Consider the following 18,096-nt stretch of genomic DNA (forward strand, 5'->3'; position numbering starts at 1 on the left):
TTTTTTTTGCAGTTTAAAGCTAAAGATACAGCCACCATTTGTGAAGCCTCTGCATGCATGAATTCATGCACACACATGCACTCATGCACACGCACACACACATGCACACGCACACACATGTACATGTATACACAGGTACGCACACATACTCACATGCACTCGTGTGCACGCACATACACACGTGCACAAACATGTGCACTTGTACACATGCATACATACATACACATACACACACACACACACATACAGAGCAGAAGTTGCTCCTTGTATGACCCCCCCCTTTGATCCTATTCTTTAGACATTCCCATTGAGGTTTCTAAATCTCCATCTACATAACCTTCCAGCACCCATATATCTGTGGGGCTCTTTTGTCTACACTCTGTATTGTGCGGGAAGTCTACACATTATTTCACAAGTTATTTTTTAAATGGTTATCCCTAGTTTCAACTTTATTCAATCTGTGAAGATTATTTCTATATTTCAGTTTCAATGTCATTTTCCCAAGGTTCAAAAACGTGCAGCCATTTCTTCTTAGAATTTCAGTGAGCTCTCTCTCATTTGTCTTTGAGCAGCCTGGTTGACACCAAACAAAAGGTTTTCATCTCAGTCAGGTGCAAAGCCTCAAACAAGCCCAGCTAAGAAAGGGTGAAGAGCGATTTCCTCCTCACAGTAGATAAAGGCAACACAGGAGTTATTTAGAGGTGTTCTTATGCACACATATGATAGCCTCTCCAGACGAAGGACATATGGGGGTTTCCCTGGGAACCTCATACATACTCACACAGTGAAACACTTTAGGGGTAGGTGTGTTCCCAATCCTGAGCATGCTTAGCTTGGGGTCAATTTTCAAGGAGGAAACTTGACCTACACATCTTTGAGCATGCTTATGGCCCGGAGCACATATTCAAAAGGTTCAAATGAGCCTTCAGTGTGTGGGCCTTGTAGAGAAAGGTTTGGCTCAGTCCTTGGTAGTGAAGTTACTTGCTAGTCTGTATCTTCTTCCAAGGGTTCCTTACACAGGGCTAACCTTGGTCCCTGAGCCCAGGCTGGACCCTTGGTCTACAGAGCTCTCCTAGTCTTACCTCCTAGGAACTGGGCTGCCATGCCATCAATGGACACAAAGCCAGCAAGCAACTCACAGCTTCACCCTGGTTCATCTGTTTACGTTTCTCTTCAACTTTTATAACTATTCATGTATAGTTTCTTTCTTCTTTCTTTGTACTAGTTTATTAATATAATGTATGTCGGCACAGTTTTAGAAGCTGGGGGTGGGGGGCGTAACAGTGCAAATTGCATCATCTTCATTGAAAGTAAAAGGACTTCCTTATTAAAAATAATTTCTCCGGGCTGGAGAGATGGCTCAGTGGTTAAGAGCATGTGTTGCTCTTGAAAAGGACCTGAGTTCGAGTCTCAGCACCCATATGATGATTTCCCAGCTACCTATAACTTCAGTTCCAGAGGATCTAATGCCCTCTTCCACCTTTACAGGGGGCACATATGCAAGTGGTGCACACGCATACACACAAGCAAAACACATAAAATAAAATGAATAAATCTAAAATGTAAGTTCTCTCATTTCCAGAATGCTTGCCTATTCCTGTGGTTGTAATCAAGTATGGTTTAAAACATCAATAGCATAGTTTAGTATTTACCTGCCGGGCCTTTCAGTTTCATTTAATATTATGTATGTTAGTACTAACATGTAAAATTTTATATTTTAGTATCTATAATATATAATATACACATATATATGTATATAAAATGGGGTCCTATTTATTATTGCCTATACTTGCCAACTTGATAAAAGTCTCTAGAAATAATATTCAGTTATGACAAGGGTTTCCTGAAGCAATGTTTTTTCTGTTGGTTTTGGTTTGTGGTGGTGATTTTTAATATGTATAGTTATTTAAATTGGAGGGAGTTAGTAATTATATCTCTTATTCTTACTTCTAAGATTTACTGTATTCTATTTTTCTATACTTGTAGTGATGTTTTTATATAGTTTTTTAATGTACCCAGATACACATACCCTGAAGGTTCCTGTGGACCCACCGAGTGACACTCTCCTTTCTGTTGCTGTGTAGGTGTTTCCTCTGGCACACGAGTGCAACAACAGCAATAAGATGATATTAACTAATCCCCATGGAGTCAACCTCAGTATCTACAAGCAAAATGTGGAACAGGCCATCAAATCCTATGAGAAGTGAGTATGAACCACGGACACGCTCGGCAGAGCATCCATCTGGGCTTCTTCCCTCTTGTGTTTAGCTTAGATTGCTTCCTCTGAAACAGCAATTATAAAATGGCCCCGTATCAACACCAGCCTCAAAGTAAGAGCTCATTCAGGGGTCCCTCCTCCCTGGGTGCTGGACAATACTTCAGGCTCCTGAAGACTCTTAAATACTCCAGTTTCCCACTCTAAACTCTGTAGAAATCTTGTGTTTCCAGGAAGTTTTCTCTAAGCACAATGGAATTGATCAGGTTGGCACCTAACAGCTTTGAAAAGTAGCTAGCAAAGGCCACAGTAGTGAGACCGTGGAGACGTCTATCAGAGGCCTGTGCATGCATCTGACTATTCGAAATCCATTCACATCAGATACAATCCCAGCTTAGTTTTTAAAATGCTCAAATTGGATTTGTGTATTCAAATGCAATAAAATCCCATTCAAATTCTAATGTAGTTTGCTTGAATAATTCAAATATTTGAGTGCTGCAATTACTTAGCCTATAAACATTTGGTATAGAGACACAGGCGAGTGCTCTGGGGTCAGGCTGTGCACGCACGGTTCATCCTTAGCCTCAGCACCTATGTGTAGGCAAGCATGTGACATATGTGACAGCAGATAACATAATTACAGAAGCCACACCACAGAGCTGTTGGGAGGTGTCTGAGTCAGGGTTTCTATTCCTGCACAAACATCATGACCAAGAAGCAAGTTGGGAAGGAAAGGGTTTATTCAGCTTACACTTCCACACTGCTGTTTGTTATAAAGGAAGCCAGTACTGGAACTCATACTGGGCAGGAAGCAGGAGCTGATGCAGAGGCCATGGAGGGGTGCTGCTTACTGGCTTGCTTCCCCTGGCTTGATCAGCTTACTTTCTTTTAGGACCCAGGACCACCAGCCCAGGGATGGCACCACCCACAATGGGCCCTCCCACCCTTGATCACTAGTTGAGAAAATGCCTTACTGCTGGATCTCATGGAGCATTTCCTCAAGGGGAGGCTCCTTTCTCTGTGATAACTCCAGCTTGGGTCAAGTTGACACACAAAACCAGCCGGTACAGGAGGATTGTACAAATGACAAACATTCCTTGTGGATCTGCTCCATCTTGAATCTGTTGATCTTAGAATAACTGTGGATATGTGCAGCGCAGTAGTCTCTTGCCTCTTCCTGCCGTGCTGACCTTTACCTGAGGGTTTCAGAAAGGAAGGAGAGCCCTGTTCCCAGGCAGAGCAATACTCCCTTGAGGAGAAGATGCAAAACAGAGACTTGGTGACTTGTCCCCACCAGTAACTCTCAAAAAAGCTTTTGCTAACCTTAGGGGAATGTTTTTGCTACAAAGTTGGACAAAAACGCCTAAAAATTCCAAACTTGGATGCTCCAAAAGTTTTGAGGGCCCATAACGATGGCACATGTGGTAAATGCTGCTCCTGATCTCATGTGAAAGACTACAGTTAAAAGGTTGGGGCATGCACTAATAATTGTACATAAATTTACTTCTGGGCTGTGTGTATAGGTAGATTTAAAAAAAGATAAATTTTGTGTTCGGACTTGTGTCCCATCCATAAGATCTCATTATGTTACAGGTAGATGTATTTTAAAATCTAAAATACCAAGCATTTATGGGACCAAAACTTTTGGATAAGAAATATTCAACTTGTATGTTCAGTAATATTTTTTTTTACATTAATGACATTCGCTCTAGTTTGATGTTTAATATTTAAGTTGATTCATTTAATTGATATTGGTTTTTTTTTACCTTGGTGTTTAAGTTATTTAATATTAGTGTAGCAGTATTAATAGTAGCAATATTATATAGAATAAAAACTTCCTGGGCTTTTGCATGCAATAGTGCTGAAGAATTTTGTTTGTATAAGTGTCAGTTCCATTTTTTAATTTTATTTTATTGGTGTGCAACTTTCTCATCATGTGTAAATGATAAACAATGGGCTGCATTGCACACAGTCAGTCTCATCTCTCTGTCATGTTTTCCCCTAAAGTAAGCCAATGTCACTTTGAAAATAAAAGGTATCATACATCCATGAGCCCATTCAAGCTAGGGATGACTAAGCAAATGGAAGCTCACAGGATGATATAAAAGGAACTATTTTGGACACAGTGTCCATGGGTGGGTGTCCTTCTGTCCCAGTATTTCAAGAGTCTAGGCTTTGTGTATGGGAACATAAGCTTGGATGTTTCTAAGGCTGTTTGAATTCAGAGCCAGTATTTTTCTTGTGGCTTATTTTGATTGCCAAAGTCAAGATCACAGCCCTCAGACCCATAGGAGGTCTCACTTCTAGTCCGGCTCTGGGGCTGTGCTTAAGACACCATTTCAGGTCATCTGTTTGCTGCTGGTCGCTGGTCACACTTGCGATGTGCCAATAGTAATACATTGCTTTGTAGATGAGTCTGTTCTTGATATAGCACGCCAGTGGATGTGAACCAGCAGCCAGAATTAAGGGGCTGGACCAGCTGGAAAAAAAGCTTTAAAATCCAATACCTTCCCCGCACCCCACATACTCTCGGTAGCTTTGCCATGACCACTTCACCAACTCACTAAAGTATTAAAATTCTAACCATACCCATGGACAAGAGGGGACACAGATGTTACAGATATGAACCCCCGGGAAATATTTCCTAGAGGATTGTGTTAAAATTCTATCCATGCTATCTAACTGGACCCATGTTACCAGTGGGCTCTCTGTGATTCTGGGCTTGCCTGTCTTTTGATCTGAGAGGAACACAGATATTTGTGGCACTTTACATATATGCTTTCTGCTTCGTCCTCTCAATGGCACAGACAGGTGCTGTTAGCTAGCCTTGTTTTATCCCTGAGAAGCAGAGCTTCAAAGGATTCTGAACAGGATAACATAGCAGCTGCGGGCGGGGGCAGGGCATGGGAGGAGAGGGGAGGGGTAGGGTGGAGGCGGGGAGGGGAGGAGAAAGGAAGGGAGAGGAGGCTGGTGCTGAGCTTGACCCCAGATCTGTATTGCGAAATCTGACCCCCCCAGTTCCCCCCTCCCAGTTTCCATGCTACACTGAGTCTGCTTTCAAGTGTAGATAGAGACAGAGCATTGGCCATATTTTAAGAAAATCGCAAACAATCAAATAGTCTTAGAAGCCCTAATCACTGTTACATGAACCAAGCGACTAAAGAAACCCAATTTCCTAATGGAACCCAAAGAGTCAAACTTTCAAAGCACTGGCTGGCCTAATTCCCTCTTCCCGACTCTTTTTATGTTTGAGGTGTATTTATTTTATGAATATGGGTATTTTGCCTGAATATATATGTATGTGCATGCCCTGCTGCCCTTGGAGATTAAAGAGGAGGCATCAGGTTCTGTGAGCCACCATGTGGATGCTGGGAACCGAACCCAGGTCCTCTGCAGAAGCAATAAGTGCTCTTAACAGCCGAGCCATCTCCCCAGCCCCCACTCTCCCTAACATTTGGCCATCACTTACAGAATCTTTGTTGATGTCATACACAATACATATGATATGCACAGACCAGCTCAGAATTCTCAAAACCATACCAGGGAAGAGATTCTCTTGTCATCCTGAGTCGACCTAGCCCAAACACTCACAGGAATGAGAGAAGCTGAGGTCCGGGTCCGAGTACCACGGCTCTTCTCCCATACACGTCATTCCTTGTCTTGGCTCCCCAGCCTCTCCATGGCAGAAAAGCACCTCCACCTAAAGTGTATTTATTCTCTGAGTGCTGTGCTGGTGCCGAATGACCTCAGTGGTCACAAGTGCCTGCTCCACAAGTCCTAGAGCCGGTGTTTTGTCCCCCTACGGTCCACAAAGCCCTAGGTGATGACCTGATGCTTGAGGTGTTTCTTCAGCTGCCCATCTTTGTGCTGCCATCCAGAAAATAGGGAGGATGACTTAAAACTTGAATCCTGATTAGATGCTCTCAGAATCCAGGCAGAAGAATATCTGCAGAAGGCAAGCTAAGAGGGATAAATCTGTATGGCCCAAAAATTACTTTTTAAATGTAACCTTGTATTACATTTGTTGTGTGTGCATGCACATATGTGTGTGTTCACATGCTATAACACAGTGCCTATGTGGGAGGTGACTTGAGGGAGTTGTTTCCTATTTTTTCACGGAAAAATCAAATTCAGCAGCAGGATATTTTCCTGCTATACCATCTTGTTAGCCAATGAGAAACTTCCTAATGCAGAGACGAAAAGGACCAGCTTACTTACAACATTTCCTTGACAGCAAGGACTTCTTAGTGATTGACAGAACTCCTACCCAGCCACAGGCCTCCTCAGAGTCCCTTAGGAGGGAGATGTGCCTCTGTGACCTCTAAGTCATCAGTTCTTAACCCTTTTAGGGGTCACAAATCAGACATTTTACATTACTATCAAGACAGTAACAAAATTACAGTTACAAAATAGTAACAAAATAATTTTATTTGGGGATCACCACAACATGAGGAACTGTATGAAATGTCGTGCATTAGGAAAGTGGAGGATAACTGTTTAAGTGGATATCAGTGGTATGGTCCGATTAAGGTTGGCAGCTGGCTCGGGATTCCCCCTCAGAACCTAAAGTCAACGTTTTTTACTTGAAACAAGTGTATTGCTCTTAAATTTTTGTTGCTGCATTTTCCCCCCCACAGACGCTTAAATAAAATTGTCTGGCAAGCTCTGTCTGAAGAGGAAAAAGAGAAGTAAGTTATTCCATTTCAATCTTGGTTCTGAAATGCTGATGAAATTGACATAACCGAACCTGACTGTTCCAAAGCATCTGGTCCAGTGGTCTTTAGAGTGGGTAACACCCCTAAACATCCATCACCCCAGAAAGAGACTGCTACTTACTCAGGACACAATTGTTCCCTGTTGCTGCCTTCTGTAGCTCCCTGCTGACTCCAGTCTGCATTCTGTTTCCATGACTGCCTGTTCTCGATCCATCACATGACAGGAAGCACATGACAAAGTAGCACTTCTGTGTCCGTCTTCTGTTCCTCCCTGAGAAAACTGAATACTTTTAAAGTTCATGCAAATCATGGCATAAATCCAAACATATACATGTGTTCTCGCTCTACAGAAGTTCTGTCACACACACCGCTGATGGCCCGTTCCGCAGACAGGCCTTCCACTCATTACTTCTTTCTTCGACTATTATGCATAATGCTGCTGTGTTCGGTTGCATGGGTGTTCTGATAGGAACATGCTTTTATTTCTCAAGCATGTATAGTGGTGAGGAGTGAGCATACCACATAGTAAGTTTTTGAGAAGGCTCCAGGCTCACTGCCTCCGGCCACATTCAGCACTGTAGGAGCATTCCTATCTCTGTCTTCAAAAACATTGCTTGCTACCCTTTAAAAAGAATAAATCAAAGTCAGACAGGCATGATGGTGGCTTCCCATAATCTGCTGGGGAGAACCATGAATTTGATGCCAGCCTGGGCTACATATAGAGATTTTTGTCTCAAAAGCAACAAAAACACTCTACATGATGATATGTCGCTTAACTCCAGATATATGTGCTGTTAAATGGGTTCTTAGGCAGTTTGCCCCTCCCCAAGACCTCACCTCCATGTGAATGTAATCTAAGATGGCTACATCACTAGCTGATGCAATTGATGGACCTCCGTCATACAGCAACATTGTATTGACTAAAATGGCTCTGCACAGAGCTCAGGCTGGTTTTCCAGCCATTCCATGGACAGTTTCTAATTATAACTATTCTGGGAAAGTGAGAGCTCTGGAGACTGGAGATGTGGACCTGAAGGCACGGCTGGTGCTGACGCCAGCACCATCTTCTGTCACCTAACATCTGTGACAACAGATGATTCTCCCGGAGTTTGTGGAGAAATTGGTTACAGTTTTTTTTTGTTGTTGTTGTTTGTTTGTTTTGTTTCCTTATTAGGCTTATTTTGTTCTCATTTTGCCGATCCCTTTCTTCCTTTCTCAGGTTGGATGCAATCAAGCCCATAGAGTACTTGGAAAACAAGGCAGTCTTAAACAAAGCCCTGGAGCGGCTGAATTGGCCCATTTCATTGAAAGAACTCTCGATGCTGGAAAACGAAATCTTGGCTGGGAAAATGTATGTCCAGCAAGCCATGGAGCTCCAAGAGGCTGCCAGGAAGAACCATCAGAGCAGGACACTGCAGGAGGTGGGTCCCAGAGTTCCCCCATACCCTGATCGGCTCTTAAGGTTGCCACCTCCCACCTGGACCTTCTCACTCCCCTACCCACCCACCACATAACTGGTTTCTAAGAGAGTTAAAGGAAATGCCGTTTGAGTTTAATGTCCTGTTTTTAGAATAAGGAATCTTTCCATTGAAAAACAAAACAGAACAGTAGAATTTTTGTTCCGGGAGATGCCTGGACTCTGATTCGAGGTTCAGATCTCACTACTTATCTTTAGTTGGTCTCGGCTAGTTTTTCACATTTCTTCTAACTTTCTTTTGTTTGTTTGTTTGTTTGTTTTTGGTTTTCCGAGACAGGATTTCTCTGTTTAGTCCTGGCTGTCCCGGAACTCACTCTGTAGACCAGGCTGGCCTCCAACTCAGAAATCCTCCTGCCTCTGCCTCCCAAGTGCTGGGATTAAAGGCATGTGCCACCACCGCCTGACCAACTTTCTTTTCTTTATTATATATTTAAAACAAGAGTATTAAAGCCCAGTGGGTTGTTAAATAGAAAGGACATTCATGTTTTCAGTACTGAAATTCCACAAAACCAACTCATAGCCTCGCTGCCTCGTTAGTACCATTTGGAACACTTCCTATTGCTCTTTTTTTTTTTTCCTCCTTAAATAAATATTTTTTACCCACACAAGTCAGAAGCCTATAATCGTTTTATATTCTGCCTTTTACTTAGCATCATTTCATACAGTTTCTGTGATTTTGCTGACTCTTCAGACGGCATCAGTGGTGGATAGATACATGACCTATTTAACTCTTTACTGAACGATTTCCTTTTGGATAGTTTCTATTGTTTTGTTTTTGTTTTTCAGTTTTTGCCTTTTCCTCATTCTTTTGTGACTCCATGGTACATCAGGCTGAGGTAATTTGTTAGACTACTGTCTTAGGAGTGGCCTTTGAGGGCCACAGGCATGAACACTGGTCCTTTTAAGCAGCTGTTACTAGTATAGAGCACTCCTTTCTGGCTGCGTTGGTGCTTATCGATGTGGGGTTGTTCTTCCAGAATCATCCTAAGGCCTAAACAGTTTCCAGATAGCCACCAAGCAAAAGTCTGAAAGCCATTCTGAGACAACTGGCCTTCAGAGTTCCTTTCAGTTATCTTCAGCATCTGTCAAATGAGGCAGGGTTTGCCTGGTTTTAATTCCACAGCCACTGTTTTAGATTCTTGGTTTGTGCATGTATATTTTTAATTACTCACCTGCATGAGGGTTTGTGCACACATATGTGGTACCCAACATGGGCGCTGGGCACTCATCTCAGGTCTTCTATTAGAGTGATACACACTTAACTTTTGAGCCATCTCTCCAGCCCCTTTCATTATTTTTCTTTATTTTTCTCCCTTCACAAACTATACCTTCCTTTCCATGTAAGAAGCCATACCTTTTGTGCAGAATACAAAAATCTTATCATGAAGCACTAGATGCCTATTAACATTGTTCAAAAGGATCCTCAGAATTAACCACCACTTCCTTGTATGGCATCCTCTGGATGCCAACATTTCTCTGTTGCCTGGCAGGTGCCAAGGGACGCCTAGGAATCCAGAGCACCAAACATGAGCTACCTACCTTTCCTGACAGTATGTTCTTCTACCTCCCCTGCCTGCTCACTCTCTCATTTACTAACTAAGTATTTATGAGTGCCCCCAAGGTGCCAGTTGGGCAGTGGGTAGCAGCAGCACCTCTAACACAAACTAAGTCCTGCCCTCCTTTTGGATGGGAGAGAGAATTATTGGGCCCCATTGGATTTTCTCATTCCAACTGCCTACCCGCAGAATTTGATAGCATTTTATTTATGCTTCATGTTAAGTTTTCGGCAGAAAATGTTATGAACAGAGTCAAAGGAAACCTCTTATGAGCGAAGACAAAGACGTGTATGCTAACGAGCTTGTGTGCAAAATGATGGACAAAGGGTTTGAATTTTTAGAGTTTGAATTAATTGGACTAATATTTCTATCTCCTCACTCCCTTTCCATAAAATGAAAATAAAATCAATTTTCATAGTTTTTTTGGTCAAAAATACTCTCTCTCTCCCTGTCCGTGAACAGGGAGTGTGCTTGGCACAGGTGGTCACAGGCAGGCCTTATCCTCACCCTTCTTGAGCTCTCCCAACATGATACCATGTAATGGGGAAAATGAGGTTTTAGGAAAAGATAATCCTCTTTCAGTTTAATTCTTAAGTGCTCTCGGAACATTCAGCAGAGGCAGGACAGTAACAAAAGCTTGGGGGCTTGGGAGAAAGTCCGAGTTGCAGGCAATTTTGGAATCATCTGTGGTACCAGGATGGGGGTAGAGGAGACAACAGAGGGGACTAAGACAGAAAAGTTACAGAGAATCAGAGGCTCAGTTCAAAGAGCTAGAGTGTGAGAGCAGGTAGGGAGAAGTTCTGAGTCCTGGCTGTCAGGCAGGCCCAGCTAATGTGTTGCTGTACCCAACCAAGCCTCTCTAAGCCCTAGAGTTTCCTTGAATTTGAAAAATCAAAGTACTAATTTGCAAAACACATCTAGTCCTCCCGATGGAAGGTAGATACTACTAAGTGCCAACAGTAAATATATTCAGCACACACTAACCTTTATTCTCCTTCCATTATTAAAATTATTATCAATAGCCAGGCATGGTGGTTCATTCCTTTAATCTCAGCACCCAGGAGGCAGAGGCGGGCAGATCACTTTAAGTTCAAAGGATGTCTGGTCTACTTTAGAAGTCTTAGGCAAGCCTGGGCTTGCATAGTGAAATGATGGTGGTTTTAATAAGAATGGACTCCATAGGCTATGTCCTTAGGGAGTGGAACTGTTTGAAAAGATTAGAAGGATTAGGAGGTGTGGCCTTGTTAGAGGATGTGTACCACTTAGGATGGGCTTTGAGGTTTCAAAAGTCTACACTTGACCCAGTGTTTCTCTCTCTCTTCCTTTCTGCTTGTGGATATGGATATAGCTCTCAGCCCTGTGTCCCCACCATGATGATAGTGGACTAAGCCTCTAAAACTGTAAGCAAGCCCCCAATTAAATGCTTTCTGTTATAAGACATGCCTTTGTCATGGTGTCTCTTCACAGCAATAGAACAACAACTAAGATAGAAGTCGTGTCTAAAATGTGTATAAATGTATGTATGTATGTATGTATGTACGTACATATGTATGTATGTATATATGTATGTATATTCAGTGAGTTTTTTAAACATCATACTTGTATCTCAAAACCATTCTGTTTAGCAAGAGGCAGCTTATTGGTGATATCATCCAGGAGAGTGTCAATGGAATTGTGGGAACAAAAGCTTGTGTGCAGTGAGCAGAAGGATAAGGAGATGCCAAGGAAAACAGTACAGGAAGGAGAGGTGCCGACATCCAGATCTTTATCAGAAGACAGAGAGTAATGGCCAGAACTTGAGGCACAGGCAAGCATAGGGGAAGATATCTAGTCTGCATAATATGTCATGGACACACCTCAGCATTCATAACTAAGCCTCCTCCTTCATTGACTCATCACTGCACAGGGTTCTGAAGCCCATGCTCTCTGTTGGAGGGCGTCCTCCATGCCCAGCACAATTTTTCTGAAGGAATGAATGAGGAGGGACATCTAACATCTTATCTCCACAGGTTTCTCCATTTTTTTTGTTTTGTTTTTTCAAGACAGGGTTTCTCTGTGTAGCCATGGCCGTCCTGGAACTCACTCTGTAGACCAGGCTGGCCTTGAACTCAGAAATCCGCCTGCCTCTGCCTCCCAAGTGCTGGGATTAAAGGCATGCACAATCACTGCCCAGAGATTGTTTTAATTCCATTTTTATCATGCCAACTAATCTGACCTCATACCCCACTAGTAGGGCCAAGATCCCCGGTAAAAAACTGGTGGAAGCAAAGCTCAAGAAAGCAAAGACCAGGTTACAGGCCTTGTAAGATCCTGCAGTGAAAGAAATATCCATCACCTTCTTCATACATATGCATAGTCTCATTTTAAATTCCCTTAGTAAAGGGCAATGACTTGGAACAATGACTAGAAGTTAGAGAAGCAGTAGCTTTCAACTCCTAAGACCCCTGGAGTTTACTGATGTGTAGCAATAACAAAGGTCCTTCCCATGGGATCCATGAGAAATGTCCACATGTGTTCTGAAGGCTGTGGTCACTCTGCTTGGTCCATGATCGAGTTGGAGACCCAAGGCTTTTCCACACTCTATGCTGAAGCTAGTTGTGACTCTCTGTAGCTATCCCTTTGGTTGTTGAGCTTGGGACAGTGTCATAGTTTTCCTGAAGGTAACATAAGGAGATGAGCTATAACACTGTATATAGGGAGCCCGAGCTTGTTTTCACCCCCAGGCTTCCATCGACAGTCCCTGGCTGGCTGCAGATGATGAGATGTAAGACCATAACCATTATGCTTCCCAGTCTGGCAAGCATCCTGCAGATTCTGTGCTCCAGTGTCTAATGATTTCCCCTGTGATCCATAATCCACCAGCTTTATGACATCCCCAGAGGTAGATGCTTGGCTCACTGACCATGAAAGGAAAAGAAACCTTAAGATGAAAATTCCTGAAACCTCACTTTACCAGAACCACTATGTTATCAGGATCACACATTTTAAACTCTCTGCCCCCAAGGTTGAGCTGTGAGGTGCCTCATAAAATTACCTCTGACTTTCTGCAGGTTCCATGGGAGCTTGGTCTAGGAAAACTCAGACGTGCTGTTCTGAGCATCTTCCTAAGCAACACAGGCTTTCCCCACAGCAACTCCTTCAGAATTTACAACTAGAAAGATCCAAGGCCTTCTTTATCCCCGTGGCCTTGACCACCTTGGATGATTTTCAGGCATGAACTCTCTTTAAAGTTGTGGGAACCTGTCATCGGCAGGCCCTGACAGCCTTGGGGATAGGCCCACACAGCTGGCTGCATGTGTATTCCTCTCACAGGCATGACAAATGAGGAATCTGGAGACCATAGATTTTATAGGAATGATGGATTTGTTGTGCTGCTTTATGAAATGCTTTCCAGACTGGGAGAGGTGTGAGTGAGGTTGGGCAAGGTGCAACTGGGAAAGAGCGTGGGACTCTGAGGACCTTCTGCTAGGTTGTGACTTAGGCATTATGCATGAGAGGAATGCTGGGTAGAGAGACCTAGAAGAAAAACTTCTTTGAACTGTATAAAGTGAAGTCAGTATATATATATATATGTATATATACAATATATATGTACATACTATATATATGTATATATATTGTGTGTATACATATACATATATAGTGAATTATACATATATGTGTATATGTTTATATGTTATATAACATATATTATAATATACACACACATATATAGTTAATATCTTTGTTTCCAGATAGTAGCTTGAACCAGTTGTTATTCATGCATTATAACCCATTTTGTCTGTGGTTTTTAGATTCCCTCTTGTAGAGGGTAAGAGAGATCACTTAGCCCTGCTAGTGAGCCTTTTTCGTGCCACAGTGAAAACATCAGTGTGTTCTTCTGACATCTGGATCTGGTGGGAAGCTCACCCTCTAACACTATGAGTATTCTCTGACAGTGTAAGGCCTCCTCATGTGAAGATGGGGGAGTCACAAGTCATGGCTGTGCGTTGATGACATTGTCATCTGAGAAAGAACAACAGGTGAAAATGAGCCACCTTAGCCCCAGACAGCAATGCAATTTGAGCTAAGTTCTGCAACATGTGTAGGTGGGAAGGCCTCAATGAGCCGAATTCTCAGATGGACTGGCAGGTGGAAGGGAGGGTGGGAGAGGATACGAGAGAGGAAACTCAGCCAACATCATAATGCACCATGGCAGCCAGAGTTCTCAGCATAGGATGCTGCCCAGGAACTGCAGTCACGGGGGAAATCAAAGGAAGGGGGACACCATACTAATGCATGCACACAAGCGCACAAACACAAATAACATTGCCCGAAAGAAATTCTCTGACTGGTTGGTACCTTGTTCCAGAATGAGATCTCACCTCCAGTGATCCCCAAGGTGGCAGAAGCCACACCCATGTTATTACTTCATGTCCCTCCTCACTGGAGGGTTCTCGCTGGATGGATCCCAGCCCTCTCTGGCCTCCAAGGTGCTCTTTGTGCCTAGGCATAGATGCTGCCCAAGCACCAAAAGCAGGTTTGGGGGTGGTTGTTGCACACTGGAGGGGGAGAAGTGAGTATGGAGAACTTACTGGCAGAGCCCAGACAGGAAGCAATCCCATTTAGCCAGTCGGCAGAGAGAGAAGCATTAATAAATGGGCTACAGCAGCAGGAAGGTAGTCAAGAGCCAGTCAACAGGAACCATCGGGATACACAGCAGCAACAGCAAGAGGTGGCAGAAGCTAGAAGCCAAGAGCGGGGAAGGGCAAAAAAACCAATGCTTTGATTTTTCTCCCTTTCCCTCTGTTCTCAGCCAGTGCCTTCTATGACCAGCTGTTCCAGAACCTGTGAGGAAAACAGGGTCTATTCCTTGGTAGGGAGAAGTGTCGGGCTATACAGAGCAGGCCCCTCGAGAAGAAACAACAGAAAATGTGTTTGGGGCTGAATGAGTAGAGGCAGTACCCAGAGGTGTAGATATGTTGAGAACTTTTCCTAAAGACCCAGAGTTTATTTGTACAGCATAATATCACGTGAGAAACGTGTATAAGACCGGAAACTGGTATTGGGGGCCATGTGCCAGGCAGTGACATCGAAAGAGCATCATTAACACCCATGTGACAGACCCTTGAGCTTCAGTGACTTTCAGCATTGAATATTTAAGACATTTTGGTTTTTTTTTTTTTTCTTTTCATGATAGCCTTTGATGTTGCTAAGAGCACTGGGGTGGGAGCACTGCACTGTGAGCAATAGGCTGTGAGCCTGAGCTGTGAGCACTGGGATGGGAACACTGCGCTGGGAGCACTGGGCTTGGAGGCCTTGCCTTCAGTGATTAAGTTAAGTCTCCTCCAGAGCCCAGAGCTGCCCCTGGCATCTGGGAAGGGATGAGGGGCCATCTGCTTTAGCTTCCATCCCTGTAATATCTCCCCAAGCATCATAATAGCTATTCACAAAGTGAAGACCTGGGATGTCTTTAGGGTTGGAGGGAGACCCTAGGAATCTGCAAGAGGGGAGATGAGGGTGGCTCACACTAGTTCTGTCCTATTCGCCAAGCCTCCAAATGGAATTGAATTATTATTCACAAAGACAGTTTGCAAATCTTCTGCTCTCATAATTGGGAACCCTCAAGAGAAGGGTGAAGCACACTGGCCCTCCATGCATTATCCTAATTACAGCAGTCACAGACTTCCTTGACCAAAGGACAAGGCAGGCACCACTAAGCAAACTGGGCTGCCGCTGGAGTGATTTCAGGGTCCTGGAGGTAGAGTTTAGTGATGCCAAAGAACAAGAACATTTAGTGAGAGTTCTTAATATAACTTCTGAACATAGACTAGTAGTAGTTAGGTTGTAGGCATGTGGGTACAACTGGTATGGAATCCACATGCTATTACTGAAGGGGAAAGTTAAAAGTATCAAGTATTCTGTAACTTTACTGTTCCTAGCAGCCTCATCCCAAGAACACGAATAGGAAAGAGGCAATGATGTGGTAGGAGGGTGGCATCTTTTGGGACCCCAGCATACATCACCTTGTGATTGGATCTGAGGAAAATATCCAATGTATTCTCTGGATTTTGTAACCAAGACTGTATCATGTGCCCAGTGATTGCTGGTTCTTTGGGGCCTATGCTTAGAGCTCTGTCTCATCCTATGGATTTCTCTGTAGTAGCTAGCATTTGTATTCTGAACATGCACCTGGACGAGGTCAGGCAAGAATGAGATGAGCTAGGTGTTCTTCAGTGTAGACCATGCAGCACCTCTAAAGAGGCAACAGCTTCTAGAATAAGGTCGTGAGTATTCTGGCTGAAGGAGCAGCTTGTCCAACGACCCTGATGATCTGTCCTTCCATTCTGGGATGCCCATGCTTTGCTTGCGTGGCACAAAGCATTGCCAGTGTGCTTTGCTTGGACGGCTCAGCTTTATCTGTAAGTCCAGTCATACTTGCTGGGGTACAACGATACCGCTAAGGAAGCCCCACGAGAGCCCTTTCCATAAAAGCACATGCTGTGGAGTAGACTGGAAGGAACTCTTGACAACGGCAAGAGCAGTTGGAAACTTAGGCAGGGAATGGGAGTCACTAATATTTCTGTGTTAGTCAGGTCCCAGAATGATTAGAAGAGAATGATCCTTTGAGCAGGGTAGGTAGAAAGCATGTGGTTTTCCTAGCAAGGCTAAGAGATACTGCTCATTCACACAGCTAAGTAGGCAGCATTTAGAAACCTATTGTCTGTCTCCTAGTGCAGATTCATCCTCCTGAGACCATTTTCAGATTCCAGGCGGTCATTCTGAACTTCCTACGAGTGTTTGGGATGCTTGTTGTTGTCTTTGTTGTTTTATGAATAAAACTCCAGGAATAAGGAAGTAGCACCCACCACTGACGCTACCAATTCATCCAGTATATCCAGTGATGTCAGCCATTCTCCTTGACAGAGTGATTGAGTCAGAGAATGTACAGCTTCCAGAGAAGCTTGCTTGTAAGTCTTTGCATAGTTATTAAGATCCCATTTAGCTTAGTGAGATATCCCTATTGATCAGCCATATGGTAAATGTACTACTTAAGAAAGTGCCAAATCAATATCTTTCATTTCACTCTGATAGCGGCTCATCATCCCCTTCTCCTGCTTGCATTTTGTGATATTTTATTTCCTGGGCTGAAGCCTGTGTTTCTGGAAGCGTCAGATTTTTCTTGACTTCCCTACTCCACATGGTGGCCATCTTTGTGCCAGGGCTTCGTTTTTTGTACTTGCAAGTCCACCTTTCAAAAGCTATCTTTAGAATACTGTGTTAATGGGGTATGGTTCCAAAGTTGTAATTTTTTTTAAACTCACAGGAAAGCATCTGCATTGTTATAATTATATTGTCCAATACCATGGCAAGCCATAGGTTAGGAGCATGTGGGCCCTTTGAAAGTCTTATAGTCAAACAATTAAAAGTTGCTACTAGGATCAAGAGCAAATGATCTTCTTTTTTTCTTTTTTGGTTTTTCGAGACAGGGTTTCTCTGTGTAGCCCTGACTGTCCTGGAACTCACTCTGTAGACCAGGCTGGCCTCAAACTCAGAAATCCACCTGCCTCTGCCTCCCAAGTGCTGGGATTAAAGGCGTGCGCCACCACTGCCTGGCTGAGAAAATGATTTCTTATCCCTTTATGTCTTGCTATGTAAGGTTGTGCTACAATTTTGTCTGTATTTAAATCGTTACTTTTATATGCATTAGAGTTATGTGCATGATTTTATGTGTGTAAGTATGCATTATGTATGTATTTTCAGGATTCCTGTGTTCTTACCCTCCACCCCACTAAGACTTCCTGCTGGTCTGAGAACACACATCTGTCCCCTGGAGATTTTTCCTCCTGCTCTCTTGGAGTGAATCTGCATCCTAGATTTTCTGTGTTTTTCTTTCTTTCTTCCTTTCTTCCTTTCTTTCTTTCTTTCTTTCTTTCTTTCTTTCTTTCTTTCTTTCTTTCTTTCTTTCTTTCTTCCTTCCTTCCTTTCTTTCTTTCTTCCTTTCTTTCTCTTTCTTTTTTTTTTTTTTCCCAAGACAGGGTTTCTCTGTGTAGCCCTGGCTGTCCTGGAACTCACTCTGTAGACCAGGCTGGCCTTGAACTCAGAAATCCGCCTGCCTCTGCCTCCCAAGTGCCGGGATTAAAGGTGTGCGCC

At 43.3% G+C, this 18,096-nt stretch overlaps 1 protein-coding gene across 4 annotated transcripts in view; it reads left to right on the forward strand.

Moving 5' to 3' along the window:
- Vwa3b (von Willebrand factor A domain containing 3B) overlaps positions 1–18,096 on the forward strand; it is a 160,110-nt gene that overhangs the window by 125,337 nt on the left and 16,677 nt on the right. For all 4 annotated transcript variants that reach the window (XM_031367215.1, XM_031367213.1, XM_031367216.1 and 1 more), the window contains 3 exons: positions 2,085–2,203; positions 6,853–6,903; positions 8,150–8,351. In XM_031367215.1, the coding sequence (XP_031223075.1) occupies positions 2,085–2,203; positions 6,853–6,903; positions 8,150–8,351 (372 nt within the window). The remainder of the gene's footprint in view (positions 1–2,084; positions 2,204–6,852; positions 6,904–8,149; positions 8,352–18,096) is intronic.

The sequence above is a fragment of the Mastomys coucha genome, unplaced genomic scaffold (assembly GCF_008632895.1).
Source record: "Mastomys coucha isolate ucsf_1 unplaced genomic scaffold, UCSF_Mcou_1 pScaffold14, whole genome shotgun sequence".
NCBI lineage: Eukaryota > Metazoa > Chordata > Mammalia > Rodentia > Muridae > Mastomys > Mastomys coucha.